The sequence below is a fragment of the Dermochelys coriacea genome, chromosome 1 (genome assembly GCF_009764565.3).
Source record: "Dermochelys coriacea isolate rDerCor1 chromosome 1, rDerCor1.pri.v4, whole genome shotgun sequence".
NCBI lineage: Eukaryota > Metazoa > Chordata > Testudines > Dermochelyidae > Dermochelys > Dermochelys coriacea.
In genome coordinates, this window is record NC_050068.2 from 157,495,374 (window position 1) to 157,519,097 (window position 23,724).

General features: G+C 40.5%; 1 protein-coding gene across 6 annotated transcripts; it reads left to right on the top strand.

The window, feature by feature from the left end:
- The first annotated feature begins 2,119 nt into the window (after positions 1-2,119).
- On the top strand, positions 2,120-21,731 carry U2AF1 (U2 small nuclear RNA auxiliary factor 1). 6 transcript variants are annotated; one of them, XM_038404412.2, is made up of 9 exons: positions 2,168-2,300; positions 6,710-6,797; positions 9,825-9,855; positions 10,470-10,536; positions 15,617-15,666; positions 16,558-16,656; positions 18,658-18,791; positions 19,366-19,458; positions 21,441-21,731. In XM_038404412.2, exons 2-9 carry the CDS (start codon positions 6,751-6,753, stop codon positions 21,595-21,597), a joined length of 678 nt encoding a protein of 225 aa, XP_038260340.1. In that variant the 5' UTR covers positions 2,168-2,300; positions 6,710-6,750; the 3' UTR covers positions 21,598-21,731. The 6 variants fall into 6 exon arrangements, with proteins under 6 accessions (XP_038260325.1, XP_038260333.1, XP_038260340.1 ...); XM_043506669.1 differs by lacking the exon at positions 2,168-2,300 and adding an exon at positions 3,128-3,379; XM_038404397.2 differs by lacking the exons at positions 9,825-9,855; positions 10,470-10,536 and adding an exon at positions 11,443-11,509 and having other exon boundaries at positions 2,120-2,300.
- The last annotated feature ends 1,993 nt before the right edge of the window (positions 21,732-23,724 follow it).

Sequence of the window (23,724 nt, forward strand, 5' to 3'; positions counted from 1 at the left end):
CCATCAGAGGAGTGAAGTTTTGGAATAACCTTCCAAGGGAAGCAGTGGGGGCAAAAGATCTATCTGGTTTTAAGATTCTACTCGATAAGTTTATGGAGGAGATGGTATGATGGGATAATGGGATTTTGGTAAGTAACTGATCTTTAAATATTCAGGGTAAATAGGCCAAATCCCCTGAGATGGGATATTAGATGGATGGGATCTGAGTTACTATAGAAAATTCTTTCCTGGGTATCTGGCTGGTGAATCTTGCCCATATGCTCAGGGTTTAGCTGATTGCCATATTTGGGGTCGGGAAGGAATTTTCCTCCAGGGCAGATTGGAGAGGCCCTGGAGGTTTTTCGCCTTCCTCTGTAGCATGGGGCATGGTTGACTGGAGGGAGGCTTCTCTGCTCCTTGAAGTTTTGAACCATGATTTGAGGACTTCAATAGCTCAGACATGGGTGAGGTTTTTCATAGGAGTGGTGGGTGACATTCTGTGGCCTGCGCTGTGCAGGAGGTCGGACTAGATGATCAGAGTGGTCCCTTCTGACCTTAGTATCTATGAATCTATGAATCTATAAATATAACTCGCATGGTGCCTCTCCTGGGATTTTTAAATTGACTTTTAAAGGGAGAAAAGTTATATAGCATTTTGATAACTGACACTAGTACTTATAGTAATACAGCAATCCATTTATCAAAGCCTGGCAGTTATCATTTTAAGGGAGTTTTTTGAGCAAAGGTTTGTGTCCAATGCATTTTCATAAACCAAAGTTATTTTAAAATGTTAGTGTATCCCTGTCAGCTCTTGCCAAGTTCATTTTATTTTGTTTTCCTGATGCATCCCTTACTGACAATCACTAGGTTAGCTGAGGCACACAGTGGCATTTTCTGTTTGTGTGCAGCTGTCAAATGCCTAGAGATCAACTGAATGCCTTTCATTGAGTGAAACCATTGTCAAAGTATAGTAATGTTACTAAAACTTTTGTTGCATATTAAAAACCAAACATTTGTAAAGGTCTATTTTGTAACCAACCAGAAGAATGTTCAGTGCATTTTTCAGTTGCCATTTTTATTCCCCTATCCCCAGAACTGGAGTGATTGTTTTTGGCCCCCAATGATACAAATGCATATGTACAACTTTCTGCACATGAATTGTCCTAATCACTTCAGTAGGAATATAAAAATTGTGCTTAGATATGGTCTGAGCCACATATTTCTGTTTTAGAGAAAAGAAGCATCTCATAATCCTCTCCACTGATTTCCATACACATCCTGATAGTTACTGTACAACTTTACGCAGGACTAGAAGCACACTATACATGCTGTTTGAGGAATGCCGATTTCCTACTTTTGATGTCCTTAAAAGATTTCTTGTGGTTTGTTTTTATTCCTTTTCACTATTCCCTCTTCAGAACCCAGCACAGCCCTGCCCTGCTATCAGCCCACTCCTGTTGGCTTATGGGGTACTCAATAGGCAGTCCTATGGCCCAAATCCAACCCCCCCCCAGACACTTTTGAAGGAACCCTGAAATCTTTTTTATTTAATGATCATCCTTTTTTCAAATTATTTTATTCTGGAGTGTGGACCTTGACCAAGAAATTTGGACCTTGACTACCCTTCACGAAAGCTTATGCTCAAATAAATTTGTTAATCTCTAAGTTGCCACAAAGGTGTATCCTCCTTTTCTTTTTGCCGATACAGACTAACACGGCTGCTACTCTGAAACCTTCCAGCCAAGGGCACAAGCCAGTATTGCCAACCCTTGTGATTGTAGCAGGAATCTGGCCGTGCAGAGCTGCTGCCTTGAAAGCCCCAGCGCCGGGAGTCCCGTGATTCGGTGGGAGCCTCAGATGACAGCCCGCGGGGCGGAGGGAAGAGCTCTGCACGAGCAGCTCCTACCCCGGCTGGGGTTTGACCCCGCTGATTTGAGCCAGTCCCGTGACGTGGGAGGTGGGGGTCGGGGCCCCCTGCTCCCGACCCTGCGCTTCACAGGCGGGCTCCCTGCTGAGGCTCGGGAGCCTTGGCGGCGGGGCCAGGCTGCGCGTGCGCCGGGCTGAGGCAGCTCGCACTGACTGAGCCCCACGCCCCCGCCGCGAGAGAGAAGCGGGTGAGGAGGTGGGGGGGGGCGCATGCGCAGATGGCAGCAGCTCCCCTCCCATGCGCCGGTCAGTGGCTGGAACGCGGTGGGCGGGGCGGAGTGTTTCCGGCGCGAAGCTGTGACGCGCTCAATCGGCGCCGGGGGCTCTCCGGCGGTCGATCGGTGGTGGGAGATGGCGGAGTATCTGGCCTCCATCTTCGGTACAGAGAAGGACAAGTGAGTGCCCTGTGCCCGTAGCTGCGCCACCGGCGGAGGCTCCGCGCTCCGGGTACCCTGCAGGGGAGAGATGGCGGGGGCGGGCGGGCTCGTGCGGCCTGTTCATATAATGGGTTTCAACGCGGAGTTCCCCCCCCCCCGGGTTCTCGCGCCATGGAGCGCGCGTGCGCGCGCCCTGCCTGCGCCGCAGTTTCTTGCTTCCCGGCCTGGAGCAGGCGGAGCGGCCTTGGCGATTGGAACGTGGCGGCGCGCGCTCCCTTCTGTGGGTGTGAGAGGAAACTGGGCGGCGCGCGCTGCCTTCCGGAGACCAGGCCCGTGTGGGGGAGGGGAGCTGACTGTTCCCACGCCGAGCGGGCCGCGCGCGGCAGAGAGTCTTTCCACGCGCTTATTCGCCGATCCCCATGAGGAGCCGGCTCGGACACCTCCGCACTCTGAGGCGGGGACGGGGGCGGGAGCGAGCACTCTGTGCGCGCGGAGCGCCACCCCACGTGCTCTCCCGCGCTCTGCCTGGCTGTCGGAGTCTGCCGCCCTGCTGCGGGCACGCGCTCCGGGGCGCGCCTCCCGCCGGGCGGGCCCTCGCGTCCCGGTGTGGAGCCGTGAACAATTGGGGATGGGGCCCAGCGCCGGGCCGAGGGCTCCTTTCAAAGCGTGCTCAGGCCAGTAGCTCCCTTCCCCCCGCCGTCCTCTATAGAGCCGCCTCGACACCCTGTGGCCGCGTAAATCCAGCTCCTGCTGCTCTGGATTACAATAGCGAAAACGACCCTCCCGGCTCTGCTGTCGCTTTGCTGCTCGTGAAGCTCTGATCAGCAAAAGCCCTGGAGCCGTTGCTGTGCTCATTCAGGGGCACTAATGTATCCTCTTTACCCTTGATCGATGTCTGGAAGATTCATTTTTTGCAAACTCCAGGGCCAGCAGTCTCGTTTTGTTTGTTTGTTTGTTTGTTTGTTTGTTTGTTTTTTTTTGCTCTGCTCTTAAAAAGATAAACTTAGGTTCTCTAGAAATGGGTGATGCCGTTGATTCTGACATTGCCCCCGTTGGTTTTTGATGGCTCATGGTCATCCTTCTGTCAGAAAATGAGGGTATGCGGCTTTTGAATGTTGCTAATGTTGCTGCCTACTTGATGGAATGGATTATTGATAAATCGTGCAAACATTTTTGATCCCTTTAGGGACTGTGCATGATTTTCCTCCCACCCACCCCACCAGTTCCATTCATTCTAAGTGAGGAGAATTGAAAATGAAACTTTGAAATTGTCATTGAGTGGAAATTGTTGGGGGTATTATGAATTATTAGAGGTTTTGTAGTTATGTTTTTAGCTTTTAGATTTGGAGCGAACTCTACTCCTTCCCCCCCCCCCCCTTTCTCCTGGGTCATACTCCACCCTGCTCCTGGAAATGGCTGGCTGCTGGCACGTCTCTTTTGCTGTGGAGGAAGGGGCCGGTGTAGCCAGCCACTTCCAGGAGTGGGGTGGTGCCAGGGCCGGCATGCAGCCTGCCTGACCCCCACTGCGCTGCTGACCAGGAGCCGCCTGTGGTAAGGGCCTCCCGGCTGGAGCCTACACCTCACACCCTCTCTTGCACCCTAACCTCCAGCCCGGAGCCCCCTCCTGCACCAAAACTCCCTCCCAGAGCTTGCACCCCTCACTCCTGCACCCCTTCCCCAGGCTCAGCCAATGCACACCCCACAGCTGAGAACGTTACACGGATTTGTGACAATCCCTGATGGATTTTGGATCTATAAACCACAAATGGCACTAATCAAAAGTAAAACTCATGAAATTAGGTGCAATGTAACCACGTGATCCCTGCACCCAAACTCCCTCCCAGAGCTTGCACCCCTACCCCAGGCTCAGCCTGGAGCTCCCTCCCACACTCGGAACCCCTTGGCCCCAGCCCAGAGCCTGCATCCCCTCCCACACCCCGTCCCCCTGCCCCTGCTGGGTGAAAGTGATTGAGGGTGGGGGAGAGCGAGTGACGGGGTGGGGAATGGAGTGAGCGGGACCTCAGGGAAGGGGCGGGGTAGAGCCTGGATTGATCTTAACTTCAAAAAGTGATCTTGTGTGTAAAAAGGTTGGAGACCACTGCTGAAATATATCCATCTCTGAGGGTTGTCTACACTTAAAATGCTACAGCAGCACAACTGCACTGATGCAGCTGTACCACTATGGCATTTCAGCGAAGATGCTACCTACACCGATGGGAGGGGTCTTTTCCTGTTGCTGTAGGTAATCCACCACAAGAGGCGGTAACTGTGTCCATCCAGGAGATGCCCATCCCTCAACATAGTGCATAGGAAGTTATGTTGGTATAACTGTGTCGCTCACCCCTGAGCCACGTAGTTATACCGACATAAGTTGCTAGTGTAGACTGGTGGTTCTCAGCCAGGGGCACACATACCCTGGGGGTAATGCAGCAGTCTTCTATGGGGTACATCAGCTCATCTACATATTTGCCAAGTTTTGCAACAGGCTATATAAAAAGCACGGGCAAAGTCAGTACAAACTAAAATTGAATACAGACAAAATGAGAAAGTAAGCAATTTGTCAGTAATAGTGTGCTGTGACACTTTTTTGTATTTTTGTGTCTAATTTTGTTAACAAGTAGTTTTTAAGTGAGGTGAAACTTTGGGGTACGCAAGACAAATCGGAGTCCTGAAAGGGATACAGTAGTCTGGAAAGGTTGAGAGCCACTGTAGACCAAACCTGAGAGGCAGCGGCTGGGTCAATTGGCAGAATTCTTCCATCAACCTACCTGTGATTACAGTGGGGTTAGGTCAACCTAGCTACATTGCTCAGGGCTGTGAAAAGTTTCATGCTAGGTCAACCTAAATTCTAGGTGTAGGCCAGGTATGAATTAGAATATAATCTTTAATGGGTGTTGAATGTTTCATGCTGTGGTCTGGTGATAGAAGTTGCTGCTTAGAAGCCCAAATAAATACTTCAGCTTTCTTCCATGCCTGTAATTGTGACTGCAAAATGGAATTTATTAAAATCATTGTTGTCAATATGCAACATGTTATGCATAACCCATTAGAATTAAGTGCTTTTCACTCTGTTCCTCTGTGCTATGCAGCTGAAGCAACAACGTGAAATTTACCAATTATTTAAGTTCTGCTTTTTAATCACTGTAGTGAACATACCAGAGTTAATGGGGGGCGGGGGGGGAATTGTGGGGACATGCAGAGCGGTAGCTGTGTTAGTCTGTGTCAGCAAAAAGGAGGCGGAGTACTTGTGGCACCTTAGAAACTAACAAATTTATTTGGGCATAAGCTTTCGTCGGCTAAAACCCACTTCATCGGATGCATGCAATGGAAAATATAGTAGGAAGATGCATATATGCAGAAAACATGAAAAAATGGGTGTTGCCATACCAACTATAATGAAACTAATCAATTAAGGTGGGCTATTATCAGTTGAAACAAGTTGGTTGCTTTTACAGCTCGACAAAAGGAAATATGAAGGAATTGTTGTAAATTGTGAGTGTATGGATAAAGAAAAGTAAATACAGACAAAAGCAAGGTTATATACTTTGTGTATGTATATAGCCTATATTGGCAGTTTTCACTCTCCCTGCACTATCTAGTGCCTGTGCTTACTTTTCATAACTAAGGTAAATAAGTCCTTTAAATAGAAGAATGAAGTCCTGTTCTTATTGGTTCATGGGCAGTTTATGCAGCCATGGTACAAATTACCTCTTGATTATAAAGAGAAATAGTCAAGGCTAGGTCTAGCAGTTGTTTGTAGTTGTGAAATTAGAAATACTGTGTGTTCAGTTTATATGTTTCATTGGGAGCCAGCGGGCATTGAACTGTGCGTTGGGGGGTGCAGGGAGAGGGGGAGCTAAGCTAGTGGAGTCTGTCTTCCTGTGCTGGGAATCGTGTCTCCCAGCTGCAGTGTAGACATCCCTTAAGTGTCAACTATTTGACTGTTGGCTGTTTTAGCTAGTGGGATGGGAAGATGGAGTGAAGCTGACTGAAAGGAAGGAAAGAATTGGGGTTTGCCTGGATGAAGAGAGAGACAGAAAGGAAAGAAAGGCAAAAATGAAAGGATGAGGAAGAAGGAGAAACAAATGGCAAGAATAGTGGTTACAAGTGAGAATATTTTCCCACTGACCCTGAATTTAACAATCGGGTACTGAATAAGAACACTTAAGTACTTTAGATTGCAGCTGCTCTGCTTGCTTTTGATTGTCCTGGAGTTCAGCAGATCTCTCAAGTCATGGATGAGGGGGAATCAGTATAAGCTGACTAGTCCCATTACTGTCTTGGACTTTATTGATTTGATTGACCTATGTAATTGTGCATTAAAGTTAAGTTGATAGTGTGCATTTTATGTTAAATGCTATTTGTGTATTAATATCCTCTTGCCTTGTATTTCCATAGACTAATTATCTCTTGTTTTTTACTTGCAGAGTGAACTGTTCATTTTATTTCAAAATTGGAGCTTGCCGTCATGGGGACAGATGTTCTCGATTGCACAATAAACCAACATTTAGCCAGGTTTGTTCCCTCTTGTAGAATTTATGTACATCTCTCTTTAAATGTAGGTTCTAAGCACTTCAAATGAATAATTACCATATCCAAAATTAACTGAGGCCAAAAAACGTTTTTATGTATTTGTTTTTTCCTCCCCCAGCATTTATAATAGTCTCCTGTCACCCTAAAAGTTGCAGGGAGCAATGCTATTGTAAGCTTGTCTATAGTAGAGACCAGACAGTTCTAACTGTAAGGTGTGTGCCTTCTCGGAGATGTTTAGGCACTTAAACGAGATTGATTACATCACAAACAATGGCAGCATGTTTTACCCATCCCAAATGGGAGAACTTCCAAGATTATTTTTTTATAAGCAAATTTGCTTCCTTATCTGACATGGTCAGAAGAGATTTCCCTGCCCTCCTGTGATCTTTGGCCCAGGCTAAAAGTGTTAGCGGTCACTTGCTTAGCCCATTGGGTGTGGAAAGATTGCTTCTCTACCTGTCTAGCTGCTTAAGGATATACAACGATTGACTCTACGTAATATCCAGTCTGTGGCTGGTTAAATGTTACCTGTGAAATGAGGAGTGGATATAGGTTATAAAGAGAGGGGCATTGGTTGACATGCATTTTTGATTTATTAGCACTACAGTTCTCTCAAAGAATGTCTTCTACACTCCTGGAAAATTTCCGCATTTAAACTCCAGTTTATGTTTACTTGGTTTTCTATCATTGCTGATTGTCAAGATATGCAGGTAAAGAGATGATTTCTCATTTATTAAATAATTTTTAGTGGTTAGGAAAGCTCCTTCATTTCCAGCTATTTAGCCACAGAAATACAGTATATGCAACAGTGGAAGTGCCTTGCTAATATGCCTCAACCATGAACTGGGGAGACCACTTCTAATATCTCATCTACAATAGAGTTCTCCCATTTTAAGAATCTGCTTTAAAATTCCTCTTGCAAACATAGCTATGCTACTGATTGGTCAGAAACCATTTATTTTTAAAAGCTGTTATAATATTACAGTACGGATTCCATAGAAATGTAGAGCTGGAAGGAACCTGAGGAAGTTAAGTCCCACTCCCTGTGCTGCGGGAGGACCACATAAAGTTTAGACCATCCCTGACAGGTGTTTGTCAAATCTGTTCTTAAAAATATCCAATGAGTGGGATTCCACAACCTCTTGGAAGCCTATTCCAGAGTTTAACTACCCCTTATAATTAGAAAGTATTTCCTAATACCGAACCTAAATCTCCCTTGCTACAGATTAAGCCCATTACTTGTCCTACCAGAGACATGGAGAAAAGTTGATCATATTCCACTTTGTAACAGCCCTTCACATATTTGAAGACTGATTTCAGGTCCCCCCTCAGTCGTCTTTTCTCAAAACTAAACATGCCCAGTGTTTCTTGACCATTTTCCTCAGATGTCAGCATTCTAAACTTTTTATCACTTCAGTTGTTCACCTATGGACTCTCTCCAGTTTGTACTTTGTACTTCCTATATTATGGCTGGACACGGTATTCTAGCTGAGGCTTCAACAGTGCCAAGTATAGTGGGACAGTTGCGTCCTATGTCTTACCTATTTGACACTCCTGTTCGTGCACCCCAGAATATTAGCCTTTTTTACAACCATTTTTCGCAACTGTTGAATCATATTCAATTTGTGATCCACTATAACCTCCATCCTTCTCAATAGCACTACCATCTACCCAGTTATTCCCCATTTTGTAGTTGTGCATTTGATTTTTCCTTCCCAAGTGAAGTACTTTGCACTTGTCTTTGTTAAATTTCCTCTTGTTGAATTCAGACCAGTTCTCCAATTTGTCCAGGTTTTTTTAATTCTAATCCTGCCCTCCAAAGTGCTTGCAACTCTCCCAGCCTTGATATCATCTGTAAACGTTAAAGTATAGTCTCCACTCCATTATCCAAGTCATTAATGAATATGTTAAATAGTACTAGATCAAGGACTAACTCCTGAGGTACCCCACTGGATATGTCCTCCTAGTTTGACAGCAAACCACTTATAACTACTCTTTGAGTATGGTCTTTCAACCAGGTGTGCACTCACCTTATAGTAATTTCATCCAGGCCACATTTCCCTAGTTTTCTTATGACAATGTCATGTGGGACTGTGTCAAAAACGTTAGTAAAATCAAGCTACATCATAGCACCTACTTCCCTCCATCCACAAGTCCAGTAACCCTGTCAAAGAAGAAAATTAGGTTGATCTGGCATGATTTGTTCTTGACAAATCCATGCTGGCTATTCTTTATAACCCTATTATCCTCTAAGTGATTACAAATTGATTGTTTAGTATATGTGGGTTAGTGCAGGCCTAGTTGTAGGGAGACTTGGGTTCGATTCCTAACTCTTTCACTGATTTCCTGTAACAACACATCTAATGGATACTTGCCATCCATGCTGTCTGGCTTAAACATGTTTTCAGAAATCACTTTTTAAACCTGAGTTTAAAAGTAACTGTTTCCTAACAGTGAACCACAAATTTTCTCTCTGGCAATTTAATCCTTGTTTAGCTGATGTCAGTTGAAGTGAACTGCTGGGCTTGACAGGGTCATGTTGTGAAGTCAGTCTACTGTGTGTGTGATATTGGACTTGACACACAAGCTGGATTGTGATGTCGCTAGTGAATCTGATGTGTAATAGGTTGATTATGGAAGTCTTTATGTAAATATTGGTAATCAGCTGTGATAGAAAATCAAGGAACAGATCTTATTAATAGAGAGTTATTGCCATGGTTATATTTTATTGTGTTGCCACCACTGGTGCAGGTATTGGTTTGGTTGATGTGTTAGTAAAATCAGTTTATGATTTAAATGTAATTTAACAGGTTCTAATCTCTTGGTGGCATCAAAAAACAAAAGTGTTGCACCAGTTAAATTCAATTGGGGATGAAAGTTCATGCAAACTAACATTAAACTTGTATATTAAGTAATTAAATCTAAATCTCTTTGAGCTGATTAGTTATATCGACATTGGAATTTTATGTAATATTAGTTTACTAACTTAAACATGGTTTGTTTTTTCAGACAACTTGATTTTAAGAAGAACGGTACAAATGTAAGGTTTCAAGCCTGCCTGGTCTAATTCTTCAAGTAAAAAGCAGAAGGGCTAAAAGGATATTGATCTTTATTGAAGGATCGGAAAACGTGAACATTTAAAACTATTATATTATTTAAACAGAAATTCCACCAAGAAACTGCTTGATGAGACAATAGGGGGTATCTAGTTGATACTTGAAAAACTTGATATCTGAGGCAACTGTTTAAAGACTTTACAACATCGCATGCTATGTTCTGTGCACTGTCACAAATGCTGCTTTTCTAGGCTCACAGTAATGAATTTGGTTTAAATTAAGATAAATGTGCATATCTGCATAACTCTGAGCAGCTTGAAGAGCAAGGTGATGTACTTCTGACACAAGATGTCATACACTTATCCCAAATAAACAGTTTCAGTAAATATACTTGGGACAGTTCACTAGGGAAACCAAACACAGCTCTTTCTTGGTGGTTAATTTAAAACTGTTTTCATAATATGATGGTTTGGATGCAGTTACAGAAGATACTCGCAAATACAAAAGGAAAAATCTTATGAATAGTTGTCTCTTTGCAATTGTCTGTTATATGCACAGCAGCCAGTAGAATTCCCCTTTTTATTTTTTTTCCCCGCAGACCATCTTGATTCAAAACATCTATCGTAATCCCCAAAACAGTGCACAGACGGCTGACGGCTCACACTGTAAGTCCCACAGTTGGAGAAATTTTTTTAAAGAATGGTGTTAAAGAGCCCACTCCTAATTATGAGAAAATAATGTTGGCTTCTGAGCTGCTGACATAAAGCTGTTGCAAACAGGACAAGTGATGGAACTCTTCTTGCGCATATATCAAGAACTTGGTAAATGTACATGTTTATAAAGTGCAGAAAGTGACTTCTATAAAAAGATAAACTAATTGGATCTCCTTGATTCAAAATCATTTGCACAGTGCATGAGTATTTTTACATCCTGTAACTGTTAAACCCTGTCACTTATTGTTGCATTCATTTTTTTAAATGATTACATTGCAAGCATTTATCAAATTCTTGATATAATATGAAAACTTAGGTATATTTATGATGTACGGTAAGTTGCCCAAAATTGTGCATTTTATTTCACCTTTCCTTTCTTTAGGAAATGGAGATTTCATGTTATACCATGATTACTGTGTTATACATTAGAGCCTGTGCTGTTTTTAGTATGTTTTGAGGGGTTGTTTTATTCACTAATTGTTCAATAAGGCCAAAATCAAACATTTGACTGTGCTGATACCTTACATGTTACAGCTTTTACTATGAACCTTGGATACCATTCATTGTATTGGAAACTTTTTCTGATTGACCCCATGTAAACACTTCTATTGTAATGGAGGTGAGCAAACTAATCGTTAAAGTAAAAATACAGTAATCGAGTATCATGAGATCTCTATTGCTTTACAGTGTTAGGTTGGTTCAGAAAGGTCACCAGCTAAGTGAAAATTTCCCCTCTTGGGAAAAAATAACTACCTCTCTTTCAGCACTGAGACTCGGCTAAAGCGATCACCAAAAGGAAACCAGTTTCGTGTTAAATTTCTTTTCCATAATATAAAGTTGTTGCGTTTTGTATTTCAGACCATTGCCCTCTTGAACATTTACCGTAACCCTCAAAACTCTTCCCAGTCTGCTGACGGTTTGCGCTGTAAGTTCATACAAGTTCCTTCACTGGTTCCCTGGGCTTGATTGTCAGAGCTCAGTGTCGACTTAAGCTGGTCTACCATTTTAGCTTAACGGATCAAACTGACCACACTTCATAAAATGTGTCAACAATTTTTTGTCCTTCTCACCCCTTCCCCCTCCCCCCCAAGAATTTGTTTCGTAGGAGAAATTGGATATTTGTCCATTAAATCAAAAAATGGTTGAAATGATAACCACTGTAAAGCAGTGATCCACTGCTGTCTCCTTTTGCCCTTCTTCCCCTCTGCCACTTGCCTGCATCCTAGAAATATACTTTTGCTGTTATGTTTCAAAGCTACGCATTATATTTCACTGCTCAAAAAGCAGGACAGTCACGCATTTACTTAACCCATAACATGTTTCCCATCACTATGTTAATGTTGAGAGCTCTCAAATTTGGAACTTTCAGACTGCTTGCAAAAATATTTGTCCTAGGCTAATGATGTGGCTCCAGTTTAGTGACTACTTTGGAAGATAAATTGGACTGACAAATGCTGCTCTTGTGCAGCTGTCCTTTTGGATAAGTGCATGTTTAAAAATCTCCCTTACTTTGAAAATTCAAATTCCAGAACTAAGTTACATATTTGCATAGTAGGAAATAATTTTAAAAGTACTCTTGGGGAAAGGAAGCAGTTTGGATATTGTTATGAACTAATTTCTTAACTCTTCTGTAGTTAGGAAATGGGTAAAAAGTCTCATATTGTGCATCATGACAGAAGTTAAATGACTGAGATTGTCAGTTTGTGACTACTGATCTGTCATTACAATTGAACCAATGACACTAGTAGAAAAAGACGTTAAAGGCTTTAGAACTAAAAAGATGGGTGTTATTTTTCTAATATTTTATAACAAATGGAGCATGTGGTGGTAAAGTTTTGTTCATTTATTACTTTTTTAACCACTGGATCATAGCTGGTAACTAATTCGAACTAGTCTAAGTTCCCGGCGCCAATTTAGAACTGCACAGGTGCTCAGGGAACCTGCCCGGGGGAGGGGCACCCCAACCTTGACCGGCCCCCAGCCTGCTGCGGCTGGGGCACCACCCTGGCCCCAACTATGCCGTAGCCTGGGCCTGCTGTGGCCAGGACACCCCTACTCTGGCCCGAATCCAGATGGCGCAGCACGCCCCGGACCCAGGCGCAGCAGGGGCAGCCCTGCACAAACCAGGGTGGAGCACCTGGACCCAGCTGCAAACAGGGCGGCACGGCCTGGACCTGTTGCAGGGCGCCACTTCCTGAATCTAGGCCCGGGCCTGTCACAGCCGGGACGCCCTTCCCTGAACCTAGCCCTGGCTGGACCTGCGGAGACCAGGGGTGGGGCGCCTATCCTGCAGCCCCAGCCCTGGAGCTGTCGTAGCAGGGAGAGACACCTCTTCCCCTCCCAGTCCAGTTGCTGCTGTGAGGAGTCTCTTTCCCCACTGTAGCCCCAGAGCACCCTCCTGCACCCCATACCCCCAGCCGGAGCCCTCATACCCCTGCACTCCAACCCTCTGCCCCAGCCCTGAGTCCCCTCCCACACTCCAAACCCCTCGGTCCCACCCCACCACGTGATTTTGTTATGTGCACCGGTATGAAGTTGGTGTCTCACATCACCTCCATATTCGTGCAAATAACAAAATTCATTCCACACATGGGTGGGAACAATTAGAGGGAACACTGGTTACCAGCATTTAATTAGACATCGTTCTATTTTATGAAATCAAATACTAATTTCAGAGTGAAATGTGATTCATAAGATAAACAACTTATAGGATAGCATAAACAACATATCTTATAAAAAAAAAATTAATGCCCCTGATTAGATCAACTTGACACTTAATGTCAGTTGTCAAACTGGGACTTTTCTTTAGAAGTAGAATGTTGCTTATGAAGTTTGTCTAAGTTTATAAAGTTCTATTGGCCTGTAGGCTTTTTGTTATAGATGTTTACGGTGTTATTACTATCTGTGTATTGCTAAAAATATGCAGTTGGAAGTTGGGTACTTCCTACACATCAGCTAAATTCTCAGTGAGCTGGTAACTAATTTGAACAGAATTATAGTTGCTTGGTTTGCTGTGCAGCTGTTTAGGTTTTATTTGCCCAGACCCTCCTGGAGTTTGCAAGAATCTTTAGGTAAACAGATTCTCCAAACTAGAGTTTGATATTAATATTTAAACTTCAGTTTGTTTGTCTTGATAGATGGGTAATTGTATAACAGCCTAACTATGCCTGATATAGTAGAGTTATAGCTCTATTTTATCAATGGGTGTGCTGAAACCCTCCCTATATCTTTTCAGCTTTGTCCCTATTTAAATACTTCATATATTCTTAATGGATAGCTATTTAATGTTGCTTTACTGTTTTCCTCTCCATTGTTGTCATAGAGGATTAACATTAATTTTGACTAGTAATAGTCTTGATTTTATCTAGTAGTTGGGCTTTTCAAGATTCAGACACTGATAGCCCTGGAACTTGAATATTTGTGAGATCTGTGTATGATGCCTATCCTTTCCATCTTAGAGGGACACTCTCAAGTACTTTTCTTTTTATAATCTTAGTTTGGCAATGGAATGTCCGTATCAGTTTTCAGCACTTTCCCATTTCGTAAACTTAGATCATGCTCCTTTCTTCCTATGGAGCCCAAACTGATGTTTTTTAAAAAATCACTCGGATGTTAGTGTGCTATCATCATTATGTTGGCACAGCCCTGGGAATATGGTTAGTTATTAAACTGTCTCTATGTAATGAATGTTGACTAAATGTTTGGGAGTTTTTTAAAATTGCTGCATAGGCAAGGGTTTCTTGAAAAGCAAACGTTGAATCTGGAAGGTCAAATATATTGAGCCTAAACTACTTGACCAGTGTCCCTTTAACCTTATAGAGGAAAATCATCCATAGTTCTACGAAGATTAGGTAGCTTGATCGGTTAATATTAAGCATCTTTCAGTAAAGATGAAAAGCTGTTTTAAATGGCATCATTTGCACTGTGATCCAGAAATGGCTGGGTTCAGAACACCTGTTCTTGCACAGTGACTGAGGCAAATAAACATAGCTTTATTGGACCATCATCCTATCGTATTGCAGGTTTTGCTCAGAAAAGCAATGGTGTTGCATTTTAAAGGTTAAAATATTGTTTTTGCATGAAGTGCCACATCTATTTTAAAACTACTCTACTTGATTGTAATAAAGCCATTTAACTGAAGACTTAATCAATCTGGCTTTAATGTATATAACTTATTAAATAAAATGTATGGTAAAATGGTGTAGAACTGGAAATATCTATTGTAATTTATTTTGCTATACTTAATACTTTGAAAAATGAGCAAAATTTTAATTTACGTTAGTTTTTTAGCAGCAGGCAAGCAGCACTCACCTGCAAAGGCCAGCTAGGAGCATGAAAATGATATAATGTGAATATATGGCCAGCCTCTCGCATTAAAAAACAAAAACAAAACCATTCTGCAGTGTTACAGAAAGATAAATTGGCATTAAAAATAAAATGGAAAAATGCTTTCTACAACAAAGCCACATAGTTTCACTCTTTACTGAGGGAACAAGAAAAGTGTATCTTGTATTCTGAACAAATTCAGTGGATCATGATGAGCTGCAGTTTTAATCACATCAGTGATTTCTCAAACTAGTGTATTTATACTGGAGGAGTGAACATCTTTAAACAAAGCTCCACCTTTAGGAAGAGAAATATTAATAATAACCATGCTTTAAAATAGTTAACGTGACAAAGCACTTGCCTTCTGTGTAGGTAAACCATTAGTAGATAGAGGGTGGGGTTCTACATTTAATCAGTCACATTTCAAAGTAAATCCTTTCCCCTTAAATTTGGCGTGTACTATTTGGATGCTGATTAAAACTTGTCTTGATTTGACCATATTAGTATCACATACTGAGATATGCCTTTCTTTTGGGACTCAAAGCTGCTCACAGTTATTTTTAATACTCCTTAATGATTAACTACATGGCATCTCTTATGCTTCGGTAGATGACTTCTTCTGTTCTCTAAAATATATTTTGTAGTATGTTCAGAGTCTGGTCATTCAAATATTGATTCTAATCAGTATGACTCTTGGAATTTGCAGGTGCTGTGAGCGATGTTGAAATGCAGGAACATTATGATGAATTCTTTGAGGTATGTTGAAATTCACTGTTTAAAATGCATTATATTCTTCAAACATTCTTAATTTTTCAAAGGCAAACATATAAAGTTTAGTTGGTCGAAGTGAAAAATTACAAAAAATAAACTTTCCAGCTAATCCTTGATGGGACCAAAAAAGGAAGAATATCATTCTCTCAGATTTACTACTTCTAATTCTGATAAGTAGTGCCTTAAATGCACATTACAAGAAACACTCCCTGCCCCAGAGAGTGTACTGTTTTAATGATAATAAGATTGGATGCTGGGAGTGATCAGGGAAGGATGGTGGAGAGGGGAAAAAACACAAATTAGTCATTTGGTTGCTTGACTGATATGTGTATCCTGTTAGTGTTTAGATATTTTTTGTATAATTTCAGTTTTACATATATTCCCTGCTGTAGTCTTTTTAATTTGCCTATAACTCTATTGTTTATATTAGACCTTGGATTAAGTTTCAAAACAAAATACCATATGGTCTATTTTTGGTGTCTCGGATTCTGCTTTTTACCTCACACAGCTGAGTTAAAAAGTATACTTCAGTGTTAGCAAACAATAAATTTGGAAATATAGTAGACTGAAAGATTGGCTTTTCTTTCCAAAAGGCTTTAGTGTCTTGTATATTTCATTTTCCAAATAAAGAAAAGTTACCTTTTTGTTCTGTCGTTAATTACTTTATCCTTGTAGTACTCACAGTGTATTAGATATTGTCCATGCACACAGGCTGATACAGTGCCTGCCCAGAAATTTACAGTCTTAGAACAAAAAATGTATGAAGGGTATTGGGAGAGAGAATAGTCTTCCTACTTAGAAATGATTGATTGTCTTGTAGGTATGTTTAATCCATCTAATTTGCACAGTGTTTTTAATAAATTTCTCTATATTTAGGAGGTCTTCACGGAAATGGAAGAAAAATATGGTGAAGTTGAGGAGATGAACGTTTGTGATAACCTTGGAGATCATCTCGTTGGAAATGTATATGTAAAGGTAAGATGTAAAAGCACCTCTGCAATACATCATGAATACAAATTTTTCTTTAATATACACAATTAACATTTTCAAAACATGGCGACACCTTTATGAAAGTAATTACCTGTACGTTGGAGTGGTTATGTATATATGTGTGTGCGTTTGGATTAGAATCCAAACCAGGCAGAAATACGTCCCCTTACAGTTGATTCTGTCTTGTTTTCATAAAGTTTAATCTCACCTTTTTAATTCTGAAGATATTTCCCATAGATGAATTGTTGTCTGATTTACATTTGGGCATTGAAACTCAGAGCGGTGAACTATAAAATTGTTAACTTACAAGTATGATTGTGACATGCTCACTTAAATGTTAATTACTTCGTTGTTGGAGAAAGGCCCGGTTGTGTTCAGCAACTGCACTTGAGAGGAGTTTCTGTTTACACTGAATGTCTTGCAATTTCTCTGAAGCCTCTCAAAATAGAAGCACCAGATGGTTTTAAGGAGAAGACTAGAATAGTTGGGTTCAGTTTTGACTTCAATTGTGACCAGGATCAGCTCAGTCCACTCGAATAAAAAAAAAAAAAATGAACTCTCTTGCTCTGTGTTAATTTGTGTGTCAACTGGTTAAACTACAATACAAGTAGATTTTTTTAAAAATAAAATTCCAATCAGTTTTTTCAAATGTTTCAAGACTGTTAACTTGTTTTATATTCTCCCTACTGAAATGTAATAAATGGAATATTTACACTGTTGCACATTACAGTATTAAACTTTAAAATTAGAAGTACAATATGCTTAAAAGGGTTAATCAGATGAAAATCATACTTTAAAATTCTTGCCCAGCTTGCTAGCAGTTGAATTTATTAGAACTGTCATAACTTGCCTACTCTTTGCACCTTGCTCAACTTGAACATTGAGGCTAGGCTTTTTTTTATAATGTTGATGAGATCATTACTCAAACTGGAATAGGTGTAAAAAACAGATTCAATGAAATGGCATTTGTACAAGCCTGACCCTGAAGGGGGGCAGGGGGTAACTGGGTATTTACAATAATTGCTGAGATGCATACAGCCATTTTAAGTGTTCCTAGTTTTATCCTGACACCCTTCTTTAACCCCAATCCTTGTCCCAGTTGCATGTCCCCTTTCATTGCCCACTCAGACTTCTGACTGTCCTCACAGAATTTTGATGGAATTCAAAAAGTATTTATCACATACTTTCCAGTCAGTTTTGCTTTCTGGTTCTTAGGTAATTAGTACTATGTATTGTTTTGGAGTGTAAACACTGAACGGTGGGATAGAATCCTAGAATATCAGGGTTGGAAGGGACCTCAGGAGATCATCTAGTCCAACCCCCTGCTCAAAGCAGGCACAATCCCCAATTTTTGCCCCAGATCCCTAAATGGCCCCCTCAAGGATTGAACTCACAACCCTGGGTTTAGCAGGCCAATGCTCAAACCACTGAGCTATCCCTCCCCCCTTATTGGTTTAAATCTCACAGAACCTTTTTATTGCACACTTACTTTTTTGAATTTGAATTTGAAGTGTTCTCTTCTTAGAGAACATAAATTCATGGTCTAAAATGCTTGACAGCCTCTTTAAACTCTAATTGTCCAGTAAATAGTAAGTTAGATAACCGTTTTATATTCATCAGTCTGATATACTTGCAAGTTATGTTATGTAAGTCATATTCCTCACAAATGCCTGCAAGACCAATTAGTCTTTTAAACATGGAATGTTAATGTTCAAAAAAATTCTTTAGTCTGGAGAGAAACCACTAAGTCCTCTCCAGATTGCCTATTCATGTTTAAAATGTTACTGCTTAAATAATAAACTGAATGGACCCACATATGTTTTATTAAGACACCACTTAAGAGTAGGGCCAAATAGAATACAAAATGGACTACTAGTTTTATTACTGGCCTTGAGCACATGTTAAATATCCAGCCAGGAATTAAATGGTAATGTTTGACCTATTTTATGTAACATTTTGAGAATGTTAATTTTACTTTCTTCTCAGTTTCGTCGTGAAGAAGATGCAGAAAAGGCTGTGATTGATCTGAACAATCGCTGGTTTAATGGTCAGCCGATTCATGCTGAGCTTTCACCTGTGACTGACTTCAGAGAAGCTTGTTGCCGTCAATATGAAATGGGGTAATGAAATGATATTTGCTACTGCTTATTTATTATAATAGCTTAGAGAGACCTCCAAGTTAAGCTTTTCATGAGTAAGGTTTCTCAAGAGCATTTCCAAACGATGCATTCAGTAAAAATACAAGAAAATACACCTAAAGCTACCCTAACATAGAGATTCTAGAGTAAGCTCAGTTCACATATCTTAGCACCCATGTGCACTCAAAAAAAAAAAAAAAAAAAAAAAAGTACTTGTGGCACCTTAGAGACTAACAAATTTATTTGAGCATAAGCTTTCGTGAGTTACAGCTCACTTCATTGGATACAGTCTCTTCATCTCTACAAAAAAAATTCCCTTCACTTTCAGACATTCATGCACCAGGCATACAAGTAATTCCAGTAAATTATGCTCAAGTGTAACTCTGACTTCAGGGCAATTTAAGATATTTTACCAAGAGTCATACTTCCCAATGTTTAATATTACATTAAAAAAATCACAGATCAGTTAACATAACCACTCAGGTTTATATAGAAGAAAAGCTAAGAGTATAAATTTGAAATGCTTTCTTTGTGGTAATTTTCTTCTACTCCACAGAGAGTGTACGCGAGGAGGTTTCTGTAACTTTATGCATTTGAAGCCCATCTCCCGAGAATTGCGACGTGAATTATATGGACGTCGTCGTAAGAAGTAAGCATTCGTATTTTTAATTTAAAGCCAACTGATGCAAATAATTTAGACATTTTTTTCGCTAAGCTTTTTGAAGATACAAAGAATAGGATCTGACTTTGAGGAAAGTTGTTTAAATCATTTTTTCTTCTCCCAATCCAGTTCTGTTACGGAATCACAATCTGACTCTTCTGTAAATATTCAAGACTTACTCTGGCTTTATGGCAAATTTAAAAAATAATCAAAAATGGAGGGTGGCAGAAAGTCAGAGTTTCCCCTCTAGGTTATCAGTTCATATCTATTCCATGTTGGGAAAGTGAAGTCTGATTGTTGCATGTGTTAGATGAGTTGATGATCTTGGTTCCATTCCTAGTGGACAGTTGCCAACCTCACAAAATTCCATAACAGTTGGTGCTACTGTTCCCCCTTGGTAGGCATGCTGTATATCGAGTGGGCAATAGTCAAACTTCCACACAGTTGCAAAAAGGTTTCTGTTAATCTTAATTCAGGTATGTTGGCGCATGTTGCATTGCTGCTATCAGTATGAAACCTCTTTTGCTGTTAAGACTTCGCTTTCCAGTATTATCAGTGAAACACTTTCACAAACACAAAAATTCGTATTTTTCTAAAAATGCTGTTAAATTGTCTTGCAATATTTTGGAAATTGGAGGAGTAAACTTAATTGTGAAAAGTTCATATTGCATTGTTTCCTGCTTTCCTGAGAAATTAAGTATTAATTAATTTTAAATTTGAAAGTGTCAGGGATACATTTGTTTGCATTATTTATCCTAAGAACGTTGTTATAATGTAAAAAATGTGCTGCTGACTTAAGAGCCACATGGTTACTTTTCTGGTTCCCAACCTCTTTTCCCTTAATCAGAAACACTTGAGCTCGGCCTCTCTTCCTGAAAAGCCTTCCTTGTCCTTTCTTGTGAGATTGTGAATATGGATTTTCAAGAATGGATTATGTATATTTAAAGGTGACCTGCAGTATTGTAACCAAAATGAGACTTGTGCCAAATGACCCAAATTACAAGGGGCAAAGTAGACACTCAGCACAAACGATCTTGCTTTTTCATCTTTTACCTTACACATACACACTTCTACCTATCTCCAAAAAAGCACCACACATTTTTGCTGTGACACACCAGAATGCGTCATTCTTTCAAGTCCTAGATCACCAAACTCCCCTGAAATATAAAGTTGGTTTATTCACAAGTTGGGGCAAACACAGTTACTCAGTTCCACTTTGAGCTCCATAGCAATGTCTATAAATAAAAAATCATGTTGTTCATATTTAGTAATATAACTTTTTAAAAAAATTTAAATGTATGATTTTCCGTTTGGTAATACAGCGGACTTACTAAAGCCTTTCAAAATCCTTCTCAAAGATTTTTGTGACCTTCTTCCCTAAGAGGCTGGCTCTGGAGCTCTGAGTGGCTGTGACATAAGAGAAGCATTTTTGGACTCCTGCAGTTCACTGGCCTTACTATGTTGGTGATGGAGAAGGTGGAGGGAGACTGAAGAGGAGGAAAATGCTTTGGTCTCATGCTACTTGGGAAATTCAGTACAGAAAATCCTGATTTGTTAGGTTTTTTTATATATAGCAGTCCCTATGGCCCGTACCATTAAATCTGTAAATGGCTACAAAAGACTTCTCACAGTGCTGCAACTGGTTCTGCATAACAGTGCGATTAACTTAGAGGGGTACTTACAGGGAACTGACCCTTTTCTGGCCATTCAGACAAGTGACTGCAGTTAACAGTTTTCACTATACATACTGACCCTTCACTGCCTAAAACTGAAGAATTCTGTAATGATGGCCTTGTGGGCTTGAAAGTGCTGGGCTCTTAGGTGGTGGTAATACCTAATCCCTACCTTATTTCAAACTCTACTTCTTTTTTCTGGTATTTTCATTTGAACCATTGATCCTTGGTACTCTGTAGAATATTGCTGCATTGTTTCACTATATTTACGAACTACAATCTTAATGCTTTTTGCAGGCATAGATCCAGGTCAAGGTCCCGTGAACGTCGTTCTAGATCCAGAGATCGTGGTCGTGGAGGCGGTGGCGGAGGAGGTGGCGGTGGCGGAGGAGGAGGAGGGCGGGAACGTGATAGGAGGCGGTCAAGAGATCGTGAAAGATCTGGTCGATTCTGAGCCATGCCATTTTTACTATATGTCCGGTAGAAAGTGTTGTAGTCGATTGACCAAACAAGTTCCTAATGAGATTTTTTTTAAAAAAAAAAAAAAAAAAGATGGGCTTCTGAATAAAAACTTGTAGAGATACAGTATTCTTTGTGTAACTTGTTTCTTGTGGGGGAAGTCTTTTTTTTTAAACTGTCATTCCTCTTTCTTGACAAATAGCTGGATTAACTATGCTTGCGGTAAAGGTGGCAAATGTATTGGAGGTGTGCAAGTTTTTACATTTAGGTATGAATTAACTTAAGGAAAATGTGTATGCCTGTGTATATAATATAAAATAGTATATTATATACATGGATAACATGCTATATTGCTTAAGAGACAGTTACAATTTAAGTTTCCCTTTCTGCTATGCTGTCTGCTTTTTTAGGTTAGTTTAGGCACATTTAAAGGAAGGCTGTGCAAAGTGCATTTATTTACTCAGTAGAAATGCTAAGTTACAAAAATATGTATGTTAATAGAAGTCTGCACTGTCTATCACTGTGACTGTGGCATTTACAATAAATCCAATTCATTGGTGTAAAATCTAAAGCCTATTCTCTAAGCCCTCTGGAGTAGTTGAACTGCTACTCCTGGCTGTGCCAGAATTCATAGTTAAGCGTGTTTTTTATTTTATTTTTTTTTTTTTTATTCTTCACATACATACACATCTACCTGCCTCAGATGATTCCTTAGGAGGATAGTGTATCTAGTGCAGTATTTAAGGCAAAAGTTATGAATGCAATATCTTATAACAGACTATCAAGTTATCATGCAAAAGCTCATGCTCCATACAGCAGGATGAGTTCTGTGTAAAAAAATATCTGAGTATCGGATCCACCTTCATGGAGGGTTTCTTTTACTTGAAGTTGCATTGGCTGTCCTTTGAACTGAAAGCATATCAGTATTCAGGATAAGCAGTAAGTTGGGCGCTAGTGAAAAGTACACTGTACCTTCTCCATTTGTTGCTCACTTCTAAGAGAAGATCTGAACTGTAGTTAAAAGTATCTTTTCCTACATAAGGCACTTGCATAGCAAAGCTAATGGACAAGAGCATTTTATTATATTTTGAAGTTAAGTTATTTTTAGGCTTACTCTATCTACATTCTTCATTGCAACTGTGAATCATAGCTGTACTTCATAAAGCAAAATACATTTTATGGGATTCAGTGCTGCTTCTAGCGCTAAAGCCTCTAACTTACAAGTTGCTGGAACATCTTAAGTGCTATACAACTTGTACAGTAGCTGATTTTACAAGATGTATAATCAGACTTGGATCCCGGTCTGCTTATCGATCCATGAAATAGCATAAAGAGTTGTAGAAAGTATCCACCAGTTACAAATTCCTGTACATCAGGAATTATTTAGCTTTCAGAAAGGGAGGAAATTGATTAATGCTACTAGTGTTTTCAAAAGCTTGTATTAATGAGAACTTGCCTAAAAATTGTTGAAGAATAGCTCTCTCTAAATTCAGTGGATATAGACATTTTGTGGCCAGGGTAATAATTAACTTTGTTTTTATTTTATCCCCAAATGATAAAGTAAGAAAAGACCGCACTCGCTGGCACTTAGAATTGGCAAATAGTGATTAATACTGAAGGAGGGAATCAGAAAATCTTACACATCATACCTCTTTAAGGTGAACTTTTGGGCCAAAATGAAAATTGAGTTATTCCCAGATTTGTGAAGAATGCCTTCACTAACCAGGTTGGGGGGAAATCAGCACATACAGAAACTTGGTTTTAAAGGCTAAGGGCAAAGCAAAAGAAGCTTTTCTCTTACAGTACCATTATGATGTGTAAAGATGGCTTTGATGTTCTATGTTTCAATACACTAGAAATTAGGCCCTGGCTTCCTGTCACCTCAAGGACTTCAACAGTGTTTCAAGGACCTTGAGTGGCAGTATCGCAATGAGCTGAAACCTGGGGGTGCCCCTGTCACCAGTTGAGAAGTTGAAATTGTTAACTCTTAGCCCTCTAATTCATCTCAATGTACATGTTAAGATTTACCCATTTTCTCTTCAGTGACATTCTGTGTTACTTAATACCCTTTTCTAGTTAGATTGCAAGATACGGATGGTATTCATGTGCATTCAGGCAATGC